At 38.7% G+C, this 12059-nt stretch overlaps 2 protein-coding genes across 4 annotated transcripts; both read right to left on the bottom strand.

Moving 5' to 3' along the window:
* Positions 1-2648: 2648 nt before the first annotated feature.
* LOC111230056 lies at positions 2649-6790 on the bottom strand. The gene is made up of 3 exons (XM_022756613.1): positions 6230-6790; positions 4234-5184; positions 2649-3517 (listed from the first exon to the last, which is right to left on the bottom strand). Exons 1-3 carry the CDS (start codon positions 6527-6529, stop codon positions 3002-3004), a joined length of 1767 nt encoding a protein of 588 aa, XP_022612334.1. The 5' UTR covers positions 6530-6790; the 3' UTR covers positions 2649-3001.
* An 802-nt stretch (positions 6791-7592) lies between these two features.
* ino80e (INO80 complex subunit E) lies at positions 7593-11195 on the bottom strand. Of its 3 annotated transcripts, none has more exons than XM_022756675.1 (8): positions 11137-11195; positions 10721-10803; positions 10558-10628; positions 10415-10467; positions 10222-10303; positions 9492-9609; positions 9069-9167; positions 7593-8594 (listed from the first exon to the last, which is right to left on the bottom strand). In XM_022756675.1, exons 2-8 carry the CDS (start codon positions 10799-10801, stop codon positions 8388-8390), a joined length of 711 nt encoding a protein of 236 aa, XP_022612396.1. In that variant the 5' UTR covers positions 10802-10803; positions 11137-11195; the 3' UTR covers positions 7593-8387. The 3 variants fall into 3 exon arrangements, with proteins under 3 accessions (XP_022612396.1, XP_022612394.1, XP_022612397.1); XM_022756673.1 differs by having other exon boundaries at positions 11130-11183; XM_022756676.1 differs by lacking the exon at positions 9069-9167 and having other exon boundaries at positions 11130-11183.
* Between the last annotated feature and the right edge of the window lie 864 nt (positions 11196-12059).

Below are 12059 nucleotides of genomic sequence, written 5' to 3'. Positions count from 1 at the left end.
ATAGTAATAATAAGGCATGAAATGTCAAAAAACGTCATAGTATAGTAAGGCATAAAATGTCATAAAAAGGGCATAGTATAGTAAGGCATGAAATGTCATAAAAAGGTCATAGTATAGTAAGGCATAAAATGTCAAAAAACGTCGTAGTATAGTAAGGCATGAAATGTCAAAAACATCATAGTATTGTGAGGCATAAAATGTCATCAAGAGGTCATAGTATAGTAAGGCATAAAAAGTCATAGTATAGTAGGCATAAAAAGTCATAAAAATGTCATAGTATAGTAATGCATAAAAAGTCATAAAAATGTCATAGTATAGTATGGCATAAAATGTCAAAAAACGTCATAGTATAGTAAGGCATAAAATGTCATAAAAGAGTCATAGTATAGTAAGGCATAAAAAGGTCAAAAAATGTCATAGAATAGTAAGGCATAAAATGTCATAAAAAGGTCCTAGTATAGTAAGACATAAAATGTCAAAATATGTTATAGTATAGTAAGGTATAAAAACATTGAAAAACGTCAAAGTACAGTAAGGCATAAAAATGTCATAAAAACATCAGAGTAAAATAAGATATAAGAATGTCACAAAACGTCATTGCATAATAACGCATACAAATGTCATAATATATTATGGCATAAAAACGTCATAGTATAGTAATGTAGCTTATCGATAAGTGTTGCAATTATATTTTTTTGCTCTCATACATGTTACAGGTCAGATAATGCAAAATCACTCAATATTAATACAGCTTTCAAACAATGTGTAGATTGTGGAATGACTATTCTTTAATTTAGAAATATTTTCATTGAGACAATTACATAACATAATACAAAATAACATAACATAACATAGTACATAACGTATCATAAAAACATAATTTTATAATAAGGCATAAAAACGTCATAGTACAGTAAGGCATGAATATATCATGAAATGTCATAGCATAGTTAGGCATGAAAATGTCATAAAAACATCATATAATAGTAAGGCATAAAACGTCATAAAACCTCATAGTATAGCAAAGCATGAAAACCTAAAAAACGTCACAGTATAGTAAGGCATAAAACATCAAAAAACGTCATAGTATAGTAAGGCATGAAAATGACATAAAACATCATAGTATAGTGGGGTATGCAATATCATAAAAATGTCATAGTATAGTAAAGCATAAAAATGTCATAAAACGTCATAATATAGTAAGGCATAAAAACGTCATAGTAAAGTAAAGCATAAAAACATCAAAAAAACGTCATAGTATAGTATGGCCTAAATATGTTGAAAAACATCATAGTACAAAACGTCAAAAAATGGCATAGTATAATAAGGCATAAAAATGGCATAAAACGTCATAGTATAGAAAGGCCTTAAAACGGTGGAAAACATCATAATATAGTAAGGCATAAAAGTCACAAAAATGATATAGTATAGTAAGGCATAAAAAGTAATAAAAAAGTCATAGTATATGCCTTAAGCTTTGTTAAGAATCTTGTACCATATGATTGTTTTCTATTTATATCTTTTACATCTTGTGCTGTGTGTCGGTCATCGATAGTCCCATATATCTATATTTTATTCCAGTGTATCCAAGTGTTACCGAAAAGGTGCCAAATAATACACACACACACACACACACACACACACACACACACACACACACACACACACACACTCACTCACTCACTCACTCACTCACTCACTCACACACACACACACACACACACACACACACACACACACACACAAAGAAGTAACCAAAATGCGGCTCTACAAACCATGTGAGAATGTTCACCCTGCTGATTGGTCAGATGTGCCTGGGGCGGGAGCAGGGAAGGAAATACAGGAAGAAGACTTCTGTTGTTCTAGAGTAGACCATAATACATTCATGTTCCAGACTATTGATCGATCATCAGCAAAGAAAACATGACTGTAAGTTTTAATAAAAGCTTTAATAAAAACTTTAGCTTACCTGTTCCAGCAGACACTGTTGATTCTCTCACAGCGCACATCTTGGTGCATAGAGGGTGTTTGCAATGAGTTTGCAAAATGTTATAATAGCACCATCTACTGTCATGTATAGTAAATAGCTTTATTTTGTAATTGATGCTCCCCTATAGAAATGTGTATGCTACACATCACAACACTCCACAATTACTCTTAGTCAGTCAAAATCCATGAAAAGGAAGTTTTGACTTCAAAGTCATTACTGATTGTTGTAGATTATAGATTGTTTGCTTAAGTAAACTGCAACTGTGTAGAAATACTTTACTACAAGTAAAATTTCTTACCAGCAAACACTTATATCAATCAAAGTAAATATATTTGTAATGACTTTTGGGTGGTCTAATGTGTAACATTGTGTTATATTTTATAAACTACTGGTGTAAGGGTAACTAGTAACAATGGGCATGAAATAAATGAAGAGGAAAAAAAGTCAATATATCCCTCTGAAATGTTGCGGAGTAGAAGTATGAAGTAACATACTGTGGATGCACTGACTTAAAGTAAAAGTACAAGTGCCTTAAAATTACACTAACGTAGAGTAATTGTGTAAAACAGTAGTTACATTCTACTACTGGATCAGAGAAAGATATCAATGACAAGAATAGACAAAGAAGGAAATGGTGCATGTTACAATGGCAAGCCAGCAATCTCTTTTATTCAAACTTACACACAAACCAAAGTATCTTACAAGAGTAGTCTTGAACAATCACATCCAAAAGCACAGTGTGGACAGTGTTTTTTAAATCACTGTTGGAGAAGCTCTCAAATACAGCAGATTATTTGGACAGCCAGCTTTCCACAGTGAAGTGTAAGACCTGCATAATACGAAATTTGATTGTGGCAATCCTTCTATAACAACTAAGGCATATCAAATGACATCAGCTTCAAATAGTTTTTCTGTTTTTCACACCTCTAAATTTACAAACCAAAACTGGAGAAAAACATTTGAAAAAGTTTGTTACTGATGGCCTCATCTGGGGTATGGTCCTTTCCTTCTTCACTCTGACTCCTGCCCATATCCCTCTCTCATCGCACCAGTGAGCATATCCACCATCCCAATAATTAACCCCCAACCCAGCCTAAACACATTACCCACGCAATTTCCACTTCTCCATGCCAGCTTACCCAACCCTCCACCTACAGCTTTGGCCTGACCCCCCATCTCTGACATCATCGTTTCTACATAACCCTCGCTTTGCTCCCACAGCCGCTCTCCAAAGAACTTGGTCACCCACCAAGTATTATTTAGCACACCACCAAATACCCCCACTGTGTCACAGGCCAGGGTCCCCATGCCAGAGACCCCAGTGTGGCAGCTGCTCATCAGGGCTCCCAGGATGGATGACGTGCAGTAGTAGACACTGAAGAAGCAGGTTTCCCCGACACCCAGCAGCAGTTCTGCAGCTGAGCCCATCCAGGACAAGAGGTCAGAGGTCAAGAGGTGGAGCAGGTAGTAGGTATCTCCAGGCAGGGCAGAGAGAACTCCAAGGTCTTCCTGAAGAACATAGGTCACCTGAATCAAGATTAAAAAAAAGTGTCATTTTTTAAGTGAGATAAAAAGTTGTGAATAATGAAATGACAGAAAGACCTAAGTGAATGTAATGAATTTTGCATTAACACCTCTTACTGACTACACCTCATTCCAGTCTGCTACTCCCATAGACTGGAATGAGAAGACTCTTAAACGCAAATGGGTTTAAAATGTTGAAATGTAATTGTTTCTCTTCAAACTAACAACACTAAACTAACATCTCAATATTTTCTGTCATGGACTCTTGGGAAGATATTCCCTAAAAAAGACTCAAAGGAAGAAACAAGAAATGATCTGTAACATTTTTGCAGCTAAATCCTATTGTTGTTGCATTCCTGATTGAACTGCGTTTCCTCTTGCTTTTTGCAAACTCATTTAACTTTTCCCCACTGTTATTGTTACTCATATTATTATATTATTATTCATAAAGTATTTGTAATTACCAAGTATTTTGCCTGTTGCAGGTGAAATTAAAAGGGGTTACCTTGGCTAGGATGTGGAGACTACAATTTTATAACTGACACTCTGTTACAGACTGGGGTATAGCAGGGACATCTTGACCAATTTTGACTACTCTTTTTTTTAAAAATCTTTTTCCTGTGAATTCCAATCTTATAGAAGTGTAATAGTAAATTACTGGAGTGCCCCCTCAAGTTTAAATATAACATATGTCTAAAAGGTTCAGTAAATTGTATCACCTGTCCAGGTAACTGTGTGACCTTGGAGACCACAGGGCGTAGTGGAGCTTTAATAATGGACATGGTGGTGGAGAGGATGTAGACCAGAGTGCTGGTGGAATTTTGTTCTTCATCCACAGACTCATATTCAGCTGAAGACTCAGGAGATTCTGACCTGACAGCTCCTGAACGCCTCACATCAGCCTGCTCTTCACTGCTGCTCGCTGATTTCACCGCATCTTCTGAAGTTTCCCGTGTTACTTCATCAGCTTCCTCTGGCTGGGCATCAACAGTAGTTTTCCCTTCGCTGTCTTGACCAGCAGTGTCTGGATCCACATCTTTATTGTCCGTCTTTTCACCAGGAGCATCTGAATCCACATCTTTATCATCCGTCTCTTCGTTTGGAGCATCTGAATCCACATCTTTATCATCCGTCTCTTCGTTTGGAGCATCTGAATCCACATCTTTATCATCCGTTTCTTCACTAGAAGCATCTGAATCCATCTTTTCTATATTTCCTTGGTTCCCCTCACTGTGAAGACCTACTCCAACTCCAGCAGTTTCCACATCTGCTCCTCCACAGCCTTCAGAGAACATGTCTCCCACTCCAAGCATCTCCTCCAGTTCTGTCATGCTCACTTGCCTCTCCCCTCCTTCTGTCTCTCTGATTAACCCCATGCTGAAGCCATCCTTCGCCCCTGGGACAGAGCAGCACACTGCAGACCACAGCGGCTTCATCTGACACTCCTCGTCTCCATCCTCAGCAGCCCCGAGACCTCCTGCCCCAGTCAGGATGTAGAGGTCGCCTCCTAAAGTGCTACACTGGGGACTGATGCTTGACTGAACCAGTGTTGTGACTGTTGAGTCCCAGTGTTGAAGAGGGGAGTCTATGGGCGACACAGGATGAGATGGATCCCCGCCTCCTCTGAGGAGAGCTGGTACTGCCACTTCAATGTTGTCTTCTTCCTCTGTCTGAGAGAAAAAATAATCACAACCAATTGTTATGGTGTGGGTGCATCAAGTGTACACTTGTTATAATCCCCTGTATTACCTTACAGATACATAAGCTAGTATTTTCAAACGTTTTATTTAATTGACCAGGGATTTTTGGTTGTGTTAAATGAGTCTCTATAACATGAAAAATAGGATATGTGAAAAAAATGTATTATTCTTGTTTTACTGTCAATGTATACCAACAGCTGACTGATTAAAGATAATTATGCAACAATTTGAATGGTTTAAGTTTGACAAACGTCATTTCCTGAACAAAAATCCAGCTTTTTTGGTGGTTTGTTGACCACAATTGCTCTTATCTTGCAGGAAATTACCAAAGCTCACTGTTTAAAAAAATGGAGATTTCTGTTGCAGTTGGTTGAGGAGGAGCTAATTTTATACACATAAGTAGTTTAGTTCTGTGGTTCCCAATTAGGATTTGGGCAGGGAGCCAAAAGGGTCACAAGATAAAGTTGGGGTGTCATGAGATGATTAATGGTGTAAGAAGAAGAAAAAACAGTTCTCTTCCACAACTTTCTATTTATTTGGAGATTTTTCAAACATTTTTGCTTTTTTTGTGAAAAGAGGAGCCTTGAACAGTTAGCAAAATCAAACTTTAGAGGGGAAATGGCTCGTTGATGGAACTGATAACCACTTAGTCATCACAGGCCCTAACCAGACACTGCATTTTTGTAAGGGGTCACAATCCAAACAGGCTGGGAACCACTAGTTTAATCTTTAACAAAACATTTTAATTATTAGCTTATCATATGTTTTTAATGCAGAACCTTAATACAATATATGTCTCTGAAATGTAGTGGAGTACAAGTATGAAGTAAAAATGGAAATAGTCAAGTACAAGTACCTCAAATTCATACTTAAGTCCAGTACTTGAGTAAATGTGCTTTGCTTTACACCACTGATTTAAAACAAGCTGTGATTTTATACTGCACTTCACACCTCTAATTCCTTTATTCGAAAACAGATTGTACCACTTTAAACAACATGAGAGATGTGTTCTTACCACAAGCTCTTCCCCCTCTTTCTCTGTCCATCCATGGCTGAGATGGAACGCGGAGTAGACAGCTGTGTCACAGGTTGGTCTGGTCAGAGTGGCAAACGCCTGTCCCCTGGGCAATCTGTGGCAGAGTAGGCGCAGCCCTGCAGAGGCTCCCTGAGGAGGTGTCTGCCTGTAGAAGCAGTGACTGCAGAGGGTGAAGTCTGACTCTGAGTTGTCCTCAGCTGGAAGAGACAGGCCTCGGCCCAGCACTGCCAGCAGCCAGACAGCCGCAGCAGCTGCACTGACAGTAGCAGGACACAGCATGGTGGTGGTGAGCTCAGCAAATCCCCCCTCTCTCTCATACGCACTCACACAGAGTGAGAGGGAGAGGCTTATAAATTATCCAGAGGTTTCCGTATATAGATGGAGAAGATAAGGTGGCCAAGGCTGGCTGCTAATCTCTTGTAGTTTTTCTCACACACTCCTTGTTCTTTCCTCCTGTTTGTCTCCAGCCATGACTGTCTTCTTTTAATTTCAGCTGTACTCTGACAGAGTGAGTCTGTGTTGCAGGCACAATCTTGCTTACTACTTCATTTCCCTTTCCCTGAAAACCTCGCCCCCTCTGTCAGTTCCACCCTCTTTGACTATCCCTCCGGCTGTACCTCCACTTCACCCCTCCCTCTTATACTCTCTATGGTTACACCTTTAACTCCCTTTGCTGTTAGGTACACAAACCAAGCCCACATCTACTAAAAGCTGTCAATTACCTGTAGGTCTGCATTCCCAAACAATAATCTCTGTACAAGGTAACTTGATTAACACACTCCTGTTGTCTATTACTATTGGTAAAGCACATACCTGAAAGTGCTGACTCAAGCAGAACGTCTCACTTGAAACTCCAGGTAAGAAGTGAGCATCTGAGGTTTAAAATGAACAATGTTCTCATTAAAGCTTAATCCTGACAGTGTCACAGTCACGGGTCATTGTCTCACCCAGAGTGCAGCTATTCTTGAAATCTCACTTCCCAGACAAAACATACTGTCTTTCATTGCAGCTCGCCTTCCTTAATACCAAAAACATGCCTGTTGGGACATGATGTTGGCTGACTCTTCTTCACTAAATCATCATGTAACAAAAACAGCAATTGGTATGCAATCCCATAAGCTAGTCCTGTGCATGTGCAAGAGTGAAAAGAAAAATATCCAGCACTCCCTTTGAGATCTAGAAGAGGTGGAATCCAGCCACGCTGCGTTCATGTTGCCTTAGAGTTGTGGCAAACATGAGCCAAATGTACCCCTGGGCTTCTGTCAAGACTGGTATTAAGATTTCTTTGCAGAGACCTCAAGCAAGCAAAGAAAATCATGTGCAATAACTAACATGAAACAAATTTATATTGGCTTTCTTTATTCGTATGAATAAGAATGAATGTTTTCAGTACACATGTCCTGCATACAGTTCACACAGATTGCAGCATACCTGAGTGACTGTAGCTCTGGAATGACAGTTTTAGGGTGTGAAGCCTTGGGTGGGGCATCCAGCCTTTCTATAAAATGTCAATAACACTTACACAGTTTTTTACATATCTACAATGACAAAATGAGAAATATTTAACATTTTATTCTCTGACTCACACACTTTGATAGGTGTAAAATAATATATTTCAATTAACAAGAACATCTTTGATTTGAACATATCGTCTAATAGCATAAATTCAAATGAAGTGTCAAAACTGCCTGTAATAGGCAAACAAGACACAAGGTTTTAAACATTTCTATCATACTAACTCAGCTTTCATGGTGGTTGGATAATGGAGGACAAATAATTGTGCACACAGTTGTGCATTGCAAGACTGTTTAGACAAAATGATCAGCGGGCAGCTAAGTACAAGGTAACATATCCAATCATCACAGTGGCAGTAGGTTTTTCTTAAAAACTTAAAAACTGCACTTCTGTCACAGATCAGATTCTTAACATAATATATGAAAACCACATTTCTGTGGGAGATACTTTTGACAGCAATGCTGCTGTTAAATAGAAGTCCACCAGGGGGCGCTTGGCTCCCTTTTGAAAATATAGAATGGTCTGCTGAACACAGAAACTGCACAGACTGTCACATTCTCTTGCACACACATGTACATCCCGTCCATTCCCTGCTTTTAAATACATCTAAACATGCTCAGTTTCACTCGTTAGGGATGTCAATAACTAGTTCAGCCTCGTCTCCCTCCCCTCTGTCTTCATCTCCTCTGTCACTGTCTCCATCGCTCTCCCCCTCCTCCTCAGCTGCATCTCCACTTAGCATCTGTCTGGGAACCCAGCTGAAGGGGCCGCTGGCTGTTGGAGGGGCTGCGGGGGCTGATGGGTAATTAGCTGCCATTGGGGCAACAACCTGAGGTCAGAATGAAACAAAAGTGTTAGGAATGACAGAGAGGGACAAAGATTATGATGTAGGAAGGAGGGGTCTGGATGGATGGCTGTAAATCAGCATCAGCACGTAGTATGTATTTGAACTTATGAAAAAACTGTCCAGAAGGTCATTTCAGCAGTGCCAAACTTAAAAATACTTGGGGGACTGAATTTCCTTCATCATCAGTGTTCTGAAATGTCATTATTACAGGTTACATCGAGTTACATCAAGTAACTGTGCAACAAAATAAAATTAACCAATATTGAGTTTTTGGACTCTAGGAGAACACACAAACACTTTTCACTTCCTTGTACTTGTTTATATATATATATATTTATTAATAATAATAATAATAATAATAATATATAATTATTATTATTATTATTATTATTATTATTATTATTATTATTATCATCATCATCTCTAAGTATCCCATTTTCTGTTTTCCTCTCTCACCTTCCCCGTAGTCTCTTTCTTGTTTTTTGGCGTCTTTGTTTTTCTCTCTTTCTTCATTCGTTCAGCTGGGGGAGCCAAATACTCTGGTGGGAAGGGCATCTGCCCAACACGCACGCAGCCCCCAATTTGCCAAATGACCACACGAACACACATGCACACAGGCATAGGCAATTTACAAGAAAGACACACACAAAAACACAAAAAAACATACACAGAAGAATGAACAATGCAAGGACAGTGAAGCCATTATAGATGTCAAACAAAAAACAAAGAAGAGATAAAACAGACTTATGAATAAAATGACCAAAAAAAATTCAAATTATATAAATAATGTCAAATTAAAACAAGGATTATGTTTGCTGATGAGAAGATGACAATGGCAGCAATGTTACTAAGATATCAGAGAGGGAGATGGAAACTCACAGTGTTGAGGTAGGGTCCAGAGCCTGATGACTGCAGGGGATTAACACCAGGACGGGACAGCAAGGAGAGATGAGGAGAGGATGATGAAGGAAGACACGCCCCTGGACTACTTCTTCGCCTGAAAAGAGTACGTGAGAAATTAGAGAAACTGATGAGTGGGGTCTAACAGCAAGAGAATTTAGAGCGTATCGTTCTCTATGTTTTGGCCTCCTGTCCACACTAATCCAGTAGTTTTCTAAACCTGTTTCAGTGTGGTCCTGGAAAGTGTTAATGATGGTCAGAAACAGACACAAAGTGGACCCTTGGAAAATTAAACTGGCATCAAACAAGTAGACTATTTTGTTTACAATTACAAGTACCTATAAATTACGTGTAATGACTCAAATATCAGTGCTGTTAGGTTATAATTCCAGATAATTGTATCATCCTTTCACATACTCATTCAAGACTTAAATACAAATAATGGATTGCTGTTGAAGGCCTTATAACTTTTTACCCAGTCCCCTCAAGAAACCATATTTTCAAGGTTTCATTTGGATAATCTGTCGTTCATTGTACTAGGACTATGTTTATTACAGTGTGTTTAAGTTTAAGTCTAGAGTATAATTTATCAATATGTATATTGCACATTCATATTCATGTGATGTTTCATGGTACTAGCGATTCATGAATGTTCTACATAGTGCTACTCAAGAGTTACCCTGAATCCTATGTAAAATGCCCAACTTACTTCTTTGCTCCGTCACGTTCTCTTTCCCTCTCCCTGGGACCTTCTCCTTCACTGTTTTCTGAAGACACTGTTGCATCTGAATCTGGAACATAAGACAAGAAAACTTGATCCAGCGGCACAGCGGATACAACATGCATTAAAGGAAAGCAACAGAAAAACTGTTTACTCATAATGAAATGAGGTTCACACCGACCTGAGGAGTCTTCATCTACCCTCTCATACTGTAGCAGTCTGTCCAGAAGGAAACTAGAGATGAGATTGAGATTGTTGTTTACTTCACGCACGTAAAATTGCTCAATATCCATTCATTTTTAAGTACACACAATGTAAAGTCACCTTTTGTCCCTGGAAACTTTGAGAAGCTTTCTCTGTGCTCTCCTCAGCTCTTCCTGAAAACATTCCTGTTCCTGGAAAAGAAAACCAAACAGTCCAGATAAAGAGACAGAAGCTGTATGTTTTTGTAAAGTGTCGACTGAATGTAACTGATGAATATACTCACATAAACAAGAAACTTTAACTTTCTCTTCAAATTTTTGTATTTCCGCTTGTAGTCAACTTCGACGTCCGCTTGACCGTTCATTTCTGCAACACGACACACAAACGACCAAACATGAGCTAGTTAACAGTTGTCATTATATATATTCATACTAAAGGTAATTTACATAATATGGTCTGTTTGTTAGTGAAAACACAACACTACTGCAGTGTGTGATGAACAGGATGGTGGGCTGTATGCTAATCTAGGCTAAGCTAAAGGTAAACGTTAGCTTACACAGCTAACTCGCTAAAGATACACAGCTGCCGGTCTCACGGAGCTCTGGAAATATACACCGAGATTCATCTCAAATGTGAAAACATGATTTCGATGAATTATAAAGACACTTTTATCCATGAAAAACAACTGATACCTCTTACTTGAGTCTGTCTGTGCGACATGCTCTTGTTTACTGTCGTGACGTCAGTTTCATGCGTCGCGATGGGCGGAGATATTTATTTATTCATTTATTTATTTCTATATATAAATATTTAATTGCAGACAAGGCTACAAAAGCAAAAGTATTTAAGTGTAGAAGTATTTTGTTTATTTCCTTTGTGTAATTTGATAATAACATAAAGTCTGACTGACAATCAAATCAAATGTTTTAATATTTTTTGTGCTGCTATTGTGACTGTCTTGTATTTCTACATGCCAATATAAATGGCCAATTTCCCATGCTGTGAACATTATTAGGTGTTACTACGAGTCCCATAATTTCAAGTCCAAATTAAACAAAAAGACAATTCATATAGTTAATATTTAATTGTTAATGCTGGTTCACAGCTGCAGAAATTGCTGTGCATACTTCCATGACTTCATGCAGCTGGCCTTTGTGTTTTATTGAATCATCCTGTCAGTGTCCCCACCACCTGCCGCATACTGTAGTGCACTGAGTTTGCAGCTCAACCTTAGCTCAGCACAGTCACTTGCCAGGACCCAGCACAATGAATTATAGATGAGGAACATTTGCAGAGATGAGTAATGCTGCTTCAGTGCACATACCCACAACCAGACCCCCGTGTGTGTCTCTGTTTGAGAGGAAGAGACAGGCAGAAACAAAGAAAGAGGTAAAGATATAAAAAGTTTAGATAGGCTGTGTTTTAAAATAAAATGGGAAGAGGCTTGTGGCTGGGCAGTGGGGTGCAGATCTACTCCTGGGAGAAAAGAGAGCAGAAATGCTGACTGTCCATTTAGAGACAGTGGCCCCAGCAGGGTACGGTTACCTAAACAGCGTCCTTCAATGCAACTATTGAAGCAAGCATTTTAATAGCTTATAGTTGCTGCACTGGATCCTCTCATG

The sequence above is a fragment of the Seriola dumerili genome, unplaced genomic scaffold (genome assembly GCF_002260705.1).
Source record: "Seriola dumerili isolate Sdu_G_001 unplaced genomic scaffold, Sdu_1.0 BDQW01000258.1, whole genome shotgun sequence".
Classification (NCBI taxonomy): domain Eukaryota; kingdom Metazoa; phylum Chordata; class Actinopteri; order Carangiformes; family Carangidae; genus Seriola; species Seriola dumerili.
This window is presented reverse-complemented; position numbering and strand designations above follow the sequence as displayed.